Source organism: Pterocles gutturalis, unplaced genomic scaffold (assembly GCF_000699245.1).
Source record: "Pterocles gutturalis isolate BGI_N339 unplaced genomic scaffold, ASM69924v1 scaffold5708, whole genome shotgun sequence".
In the NCBI taxonomy this organism is placed as follows: domain Eukaryota; kingdom Metazoa; phylum Chordata; class Aves; order Pterocliformes; family Pteroclidae; genus Pterocles; species Pterocles gutturalis.
The window spans coordinates 142,244-149,885 of NW_010122904.1; the positions used below are offsets into that span (position 1 = coordinate 142,244).

A 7,642-nucleotide genomic window follows, 5' to 3' on the forward strand; every position below is an offset into this window, starting at 1 on the left:
GAACATCTTGCCCAGTCTACTACCAGGTTTTTAAAAGAACTTTGCCTTAAGAAGTTTTCTGCAGCTATTCTACAATATGTAACGTTTGGGTTTGTTTGGTTTTGTTTTAATTTCCCTCTAGGTTGATTTGCAAACTGGACTCTCTGAGTTTTCTGTGCTACAGCGCAGGTTAAAACACGGCTGGAATGAATTTTCGGTAGAGAATACAGAGCCGATATGGAAGAAGTATCTAGACCAGGTAAGGATTTGCTGCACGGATTCTCATTTCCTGGCAAAACCCCTGGCTGGGTTGGCCTGAGGGTGGCTCTACATTGAACTATTCAGGATTTCTGCTTCCACGGATTCAACCTTGGAACAGGATGTGCTCCGGATACAGCAACTATTGCCCCAGGAAAACCTTTGTGAGGTTCAGATGTGGGATCACTGAATGTAAAGATAACACCTTAAAATAAAAATAAACTTTTCTATCTCCACGCAGCCCACAAATCACAAGCTGTAGATCAGTGACCTGGTTTCTGGAGCATATTTATTCCCTTTAGGCAAGTGATAAAACCATGAAAGTTTTGAGGAGACCCAGCAGCAGGTGAAAGCCGCCCTGATTTCAGTTACCCCAGGGGAGGAAAGCCCTAAACCTCCGGCAAAAGCAGAGGCAGTTGTAGAGCTCGGGTGAGTGGTAGCGTCTCCGTTAGCAACGCATCAGGAACGGATATGTTGATACACGGTGCCATGCACTGTGAAGATCCGTGATTTCAAACCAGCTGCCCCCAAAAAGCCCAAGAAGGAATCAGTTTAAACTTTGGCTTTCCTGCCATGCATTGCCACACAGCTGCTACCCAGAACAGGCAATCTTGTCTTTTCCTGGCTTAATTCCCCTCCATCAATTCCCACATTAGCTAACCAGAGCTGTAACTTTCTCAGGTAGGAGAAAGGTCCTTAAAAATCTGTGTTTAAAAGTGAAAAAAAGTGAGGATGTGACTCCCACAGCCCTAGGTTCAGAACAGAGTTCAGCATATTAATTAAAAAAAAAAATAAAGAGGATTTCTGGTTTCAAATTCTAAACAGACAATAAAGTTTTTGTTTGTACCTATCGTGCCTCCAAGGAGCTTTTGGAGTCAGTCCTGAGCTGTATGTCTGCAAGGCGAGCCTTGTCTTAGCAAGTGGGGGAAGAGAGGGGAAACTTGTGTCTTCTGGTGTGAGCCTCTGCCTTGTCCCCCTGGTCCCTGACACCATCTGTCCCCTGTACAGGGGCAGGACCCAGTGTCAGCCCAGCCACAGGCACCGCACCCTCTGTCTGGGCACAGCGATGCTGCTGTCATGAGCAAGGAAGGTTTCTGCAGTAAAACCACGTTTAATCCTTTCTGAAGAGGTCTGAGGCCAGCCTAGCTTTGGCAGTGCCATCTTTAGCTTTATATTGCAATTTATTTCTTTTTTTCCAGTTTAAAAATCCCCTCATTCTCCTGTTGCTGGCTTCTGCCTTAGTAAGCATCATCACGAAGGAATACGAGGACGCGGCGAGCATCACCATGGTAGGTGGTCCCTCTCCTGCCGCCCTTGGCTCTCCGTGGCCGCTGTGCCCACCCGTGTCACACCTCTTTGTTCGCAGGCGGTGCTCATCGTGGTCACCGTGGCCTTCATCCAGGTACGGCAGCCGGAGCTCGGCTCTGCGGCCGCGGGTGTCACGAGCGAGGGTGCTCTTGTAACTTGGCTTTCTTCTCCTTTCTCATTTCAAAGGAATATCGGTCGGAAAAATCTCTGGAAGAACTCAACAAGCTGGTGCCCCCCGAGTGCAACTGGTGAGGCATGCCTGGGCTGGGGGGTGGGTCATGGGGGCAGAGCCGACAGGTGAAGAAAAAAAAAAAAATTCAGGTTTTCAAGCACATAATGAGAAGCCAGTGTCTGGAGGGGTGGCACTGTGTGCGGGTGCAGCTGTAAGGTACGGTGAAAGGGGATGAAATAATTCTGAATTTTAATTAGGCACCCGGAGAAACTGAATAAATGGTGAGAGACAGGAGGGTCCCCAAAATGTCCCTCTCCACGCCCCACGTAAGGGTCCCTGCAGCCTCTTGTGTGTCGCTGACTCCCCGTGCAGGAAAAACCTCACTTATGTTTTTTTTTTTTTTGCTTTAGGGTAGTTTTGCCTGCAGGCAGCTGGCACAACATGGGTTATAAGCAGAGGTGCGTGCGGGCTGGGTTTCCTCGCCCGCGCCTCCCCACGGTGCTGGGCACAGGCACACAGCCAGGTGTTTTGGTGCAGGGCAGCCGCACCATCGCCCGCAGAGCTGCTGTGGGGTCTGCCAGCTATCGCTCCCCCGGCTGCGTTGATGTTTGGTGTCGGTGCTTTAGGTTACAGGAAACACTTTTCCTGTTTATGCCTTTGCCAATTCAGTTTTGTCACAGCCAACATAAATACGCGGTGAGGCTCGGAGGAACCTTGCGCTGGAAAAAATTCAGTTTTGTCACGGCCAACATAAATACGCTGTGAGGCTCGGAGGAACCTTGCGCTGGAAAAGCAGCATGGGGTGTTCTTCTGGTCCAAAGCTCGCCCCGGTTTGGATCTTACCAATGCCACTCTTTGTCCTTTATTTGTGATATGACACCATAAGCATCTAACCACTTGGAATGCTGAACTTTTAATACAACAGTGAAATGCCAGCGGTAACTCTAACTTTAAAAAGCTTCTTTTTAGGCTTTAGAATCTTCATTGCATTATTTAAAGCATGAGCCATGGGAAAGCACACCTTCTTGTCACTCCTACCTGCTGTATAAATACTGTTTAAGTCACTTATTGATGAAATGTACGTCTTCCATAACCTGCCCATCTATTTATGAACTAAAACTGAGCCCAAACTGAACCTCATCACCTCTCACTTTATGTTCTTATGTACACTGGAAGCTCTTTGAGGCAGGGTTTGCTTTCTTGCCAGTCACATTCCCAAGCCTGCCGAATGAATAAAAGCCTCACAGCCTGGTTTCTTTTCTTCTTTTCCCATTTGTCTAATGCAGCCTAAGGGAAGGAAAACTGCAGCATCTTCTAGCGCGAGAGCTGGTGCCTGGAGACATCATCTACCTGTCTGTGGGTGACAGGGTCCCTGCAGACCTCCGGCTGATAGAGGTAAACCCAGCCATGTGTACAAGAGCCCCTTTTCGGAAATTTCTTAACAGTGCCAGAAATGTCTCTTTTTAAATAGGTTACAGATCTGCTGGTGGATGAATCCAGTTTTACTGGAGAAGCTGAGCCTTGCAACAAGACCGACAGTGTCCTACTGGAAGCCGGAGACATAACCACGCTGAGCAATGTTGTTTTTATGGGGACACTGGTGCGATATGGGAAGGGAAAAGTGAGTCTCTCATCTTCAATATTTTCCTCAACTTTAGTTACAGAATCTCTAGATTTTTTTTTTTTTTCATCTTCCCCTCTCTTTTTTCCGTCTTTTCAGGGTGTGGTTATCGGGACGGGTGAAAATTCCCAGTTTGGAGAGGTGTTCAAAATGATGCAAGCTGAAGAGGTAAAGTGTCTCTGTGTCTTTCTGGAAACGGTGGATGTTCTGGATGAAAGTTTGGGATGAAGAGCAGTTCCAGGAGTTGATGCACTGGGTTCATTTCTTTTTTTGCTGCAAACCACCTGTGTGACTTAGGGCCACCAAAGTGCTGTGTCAAAGGAGAAGGCTATAAGCAGGATTTAGGCTCTGAAATCCAGACTTGTGATGCTCAGCTTCTGTCTAACTTGGTCGTCACGCAAATGTCATGGTTTCTTCTTCCTTCCCTTTCCACCACATATATAAAATTTTACTTCTACACGTGCCAAAATTTCATGTGCCAGAGCTCTGAGCTAACACAGATGAGGATCTAGAAACTAATTAACTCTTGATCCATTAAGGTAAGAAATTGCAGCAAAGCAGAAGCAGACACTTCTGGGCAACGTGTGTGCAACACCTCTGGGGCAGGGATGGGGGCTCAGACTTTTTATCCCTGCCCCAGAGGCTTTGCACACACATTGTCCAGCCCTGGACTCTATTGCTAAGGTCCTTTCCCGATTTAACCCTTAGTCTGTCTCTGCCTTGGCTCTGCAGCTATAATTGAATCTTTTTTTCTCCCACTCTTTGCCCGTGTTGACGGCAACGTGTGCGCGACACCTCTGGGGCAGGGATGGGGGCTCAGACTTTTTATCCCTGCCCCAGAGGCTTTGCACACACATTGTCCAGCCCTGGACTCTATTGCTAAGGTCCTTTCCCGATTTAACCCTTAGTCTGTCTCTGCCTTGGCTCTGCAGCTATAATTGAATCTTTTTTTCTCCCACTCTTTGCCCGTGTTGACTGCATTAATGCAGACACACTCTCCCTGAGGGATGATGAGCCCATTGGCAGCTGGGGGTATATGGGGCGGGTGTAGGGACCAGGAATGACAACCAGGACTGTGTGGGTTCGTTGTTCTGGGCTGTGTGTCATCTTCTTATCTGATGGAACAAGCAAAGGAAACCAGCTGTGCTCTGATGTTTCCAGACTCCCAAAACACCTCTCCAGAAAAGCATGGACAGACTTGGGAAGCAACTCACACTTTTCTCTTTTGGCATAATTGGTGAGTAGGACACAATGCTCACACTTGTGTGGCTGGCTGTGAAAGCCCTCTGTGCTCCAGGGCCACTTTTTCCAGACGTACTTGTTGATGTGGGTTTTGGGGGTTCAAGCAGAGGCACCTCAGAAGGAGAGATCCAGGGGCCTCAGTGAATAGCCAGTTCCCCAACAACAGCTAAAGCAGGTTGGAGATTTATTAATTCCTTGAAGTTTTTTTTTAATCAGATGGTTTTCCCCCACCAGGTTTAATAATGTTCATTGGCTGGTTACAAGGGAAGCATCTCCTCAGCATGTTCACGATCGGAGTCAGGTGAGGACTGGAGAGCACCTTTCTCTTTGATTTCTAATGAAACATCTCCCTGGGAATTCCCTGTTGAAAACAATGGACATTTCACAAGAGAGAGCTTGAGTAAAACCTTCCATAAATACATATTGATCTTACAATGGTGAAATTAATGTGAGCTTTACAACCGAATTTAGTAGAATTAAAAAAAAAAACAAAACACCAAAAAACAACAAGTTTGAGGGCTTATTTCATTCTGGAAATCAGTAGTTTGAAAATCTTTGCTGACGTTTCCACCTCATCCTGCTGTGAATGTCCTTTCCTATCTGCACTATGAATTTAGTGGGAGTGTAGCAACAGCAAATATTAGTCTTTGCTGTTCTTACTGGATTTGCGTCTAAAGATAGGAACGCGCATTTTGTGCGGCATGAAAAGCATGCACAACCTCTTAATCAAACATAGTAGACCATGTGTTTTTAGTAGTACCCATAAAACCTGTTGTTTGGTGTTGCTATGGCTCTAAAATCAATCCTTTAAAAAAAAAATTCTCTGGAAATAAAACCAAAACCACGGATGAGGAGACAACAGAGAAGCCAGATTGGGTCTGTGCCCACCTTCCTGTCTCCTGGGGGAGTGTAGTAGCAAAGAAAAGTGGTTGAGCCTGGCATTGGAGAGCAGCCTATGGTTTTGAAGCTCTTCCTTGATTTTTTTTTGCACATACCTAGAAGTGTTCATAGTTGCCCAAGGAATAACTAAGGGACAGATACAGTGTCTGGATTTTTCTAGCATGCCAGGTGTTGCAGGTACTAATGCTGCTCCGATTCAGTGACTGCAGCATGGGGACACCTGGGGAGATGATTCTGTCCCACCATAGCTTGTACCCACATGTGAGAGAGGAGATGAGGGACTGCATGCGGCCAGGAGCCAGTAGCTAATGTGTGAGCCGTGATGCCAAGGGATATTCAACTTCCATCCTGAGAAAGTTAAATAAATTAAATGAAATCCAACCCCTAAATCCCTGCTTAGCCAGAAATTAATGCTCTTTGGCAATGTGAAGAAGAAAAGTAATTGCTCTTTTCAAAATCATCCAGAAGAAGGTTGAAGGGTTGGATAAATATCCTGCTTTTGTATTTAGGGAATGCCAGGAGTCCCAGTGGTTAGCACTGCACACTCCCATTCAGATACACGAGTACAAATAGGACAATTCACCCCGTGGAAGTGTCCCTTTGGCACGTTTTGGTTGGTAGTTGTAGTTTGACTCCCACGTTGTGTCTGTTGTGTCTCTGCTGTCCCCAGCCTGGCAGTGGCTGCCATCCCAGAGGGCCTTCCCATCGTGGTCACCGTGACGCTGGTGCTGGGTGTTCTCCGGATGGCCAAGAAAAGGGTGATCGTGAAGAAGCTGCCCATAGTGGAAACCTTAGGTAACGCTGCAACGAGACCACGTGTCTCGGTCATCTGCCAGGCTTCAGAATCTGAACTGGATAGCAATGGGCTGGCCAAGTGAGCCTTGGTCTGATGAAAAAAAAATAAATTTGGAACATGCTTGCTGGGCCAGAGCAACCCACTCAGAGTTAAATACATTTTCTACCCTGTGTTTCTCACCCCTGTCCCTTATTTTAGTGGTGTCAACACAGGCAGGTGCTAGGGATGGTGCAACCCAACCCATGGCATTGACCATCTCCTGGATACCCAAAGAGTCATAGAAAACAGGACAGAGAGGACCTTGAGAAGGTGTCCAGCCCATTCTCACAACTGCAGGGCAGAATGAACAGTATTGAAATTATTCTTCCACGTCCCCTTGTCTTCAAATTGTCCCTTATCCCCAGGTCACTGTATTCCAGGCTTTTTCCCTGGCCTCGGTCAGTATGACCATTATGTGAAGGAGAAGACACGTTGTGCCTTTAGCACCACTCATTAAAAAGCACATTAAATGCCAAGCCTGGCCCGTGCAGCTGCAAATATCTGCTGCACAGCCGGAGCCTTCAGCTAAGCTCTTCTTTAGAAATGCTGCTATCGTTCGGACTGCCCTTGTTTGCTCTGCAGTTAAGGAATCTTATCGCCCTTATTTTATTGTATCTGACCTGACCCAGGACATCTGAAACAGCCTTATCTCATGAAGAATTTCGTTCTGGTAGGGCTGTGCCCAAACAGGCGTGACTGCCAGATGCCTGGGTACTCTGCAAGACAGTCTAAGCACAGCAAAAATGACTCTCCCCCACAGTAACTGTGCCGTGTCTGTTAAACCACTGAAAGGGAGACAAATAATCCTCCTGCTCTATCTGATTCTTTCTTTGTGAATAACTAAAAATGAAATACTGGAAATGATAGCTTTGCTCTGTGCTAATCTTTCAAAATTGTAACTAATATAATTGCAGCCCAATCTGCTTTATTTTCTCCAGGCTCTTACCTGGAGGTCATCCTGCTCACAGGGTCTGTACCCAAGCTGTGGGGTCATCTCCAGAGCCAGGGAAGATGTTCAGAATTAGAAGGGACCTGGAGTCTGATTTTTTTTTTTGACTTTTTTTTTTTTTTACATTAAAGTCATTTTCCTCTTCTTGGGAGTAGAAAATTGGTGTAAGGTGGTGACTCTGCTAACTCCCTCCTTTGCTCTATTGTGGTGTAAATGGGTCCTGGAAGAACTGTGCTTCCCTGAAGCAGCATTGTCGCAGAGCAGAGCATGTGTGGGGCAGCTCCTGCTCTCAGCTGTGGATTTTTAAGTATTTTTTGTAGCAGTTTTTAACACATCTACCCTCACAACCCCTTGGTGAGGCATGGAAGGGCTGTTATT

At 46.6% G+C, this 7,642-nt stretch overlaps 1 protein-coding gene across 1 annotated transcript in view; it reads left to right on the forward strand.

The window, feature by feature from the left end:
- ATP2C2 (ATPase, Ca++ transporting, type 2C, member 2) overlaps positions 1-7,642 on the forward strand; it is a gene marked incomplete at its 3' end in the record, with an annotated part of 25,124 nt that overhangs the window by 7,651 nt on the left and 9,831 nt on the right. Inside the window, 10 exon segments of the mRNA XM_010077692.1 lie at positions 122-238; positions 1,437-1,526; positions 1,604-1,639; positions 1,732-1,793; positions 3,004-3,112; positions 3,189-3,338; positions 3,438-3,506; positions 4,500-4,575; positions 4,815-4,881; positions 6,151-6,275. Of these exon segments, the coding sequence (XP_010075994.1) occupies positions 122-238; positions 1,437-1,526; positions 1,604-1,639; positions 1,732-1,793; positions 3,004-3,112; positions 3,189-3,338; positions 3,438-3,506; positions 4,500-4,575; positions 4,815-4,881; positions 6,151-6,275 (901 nt within the window).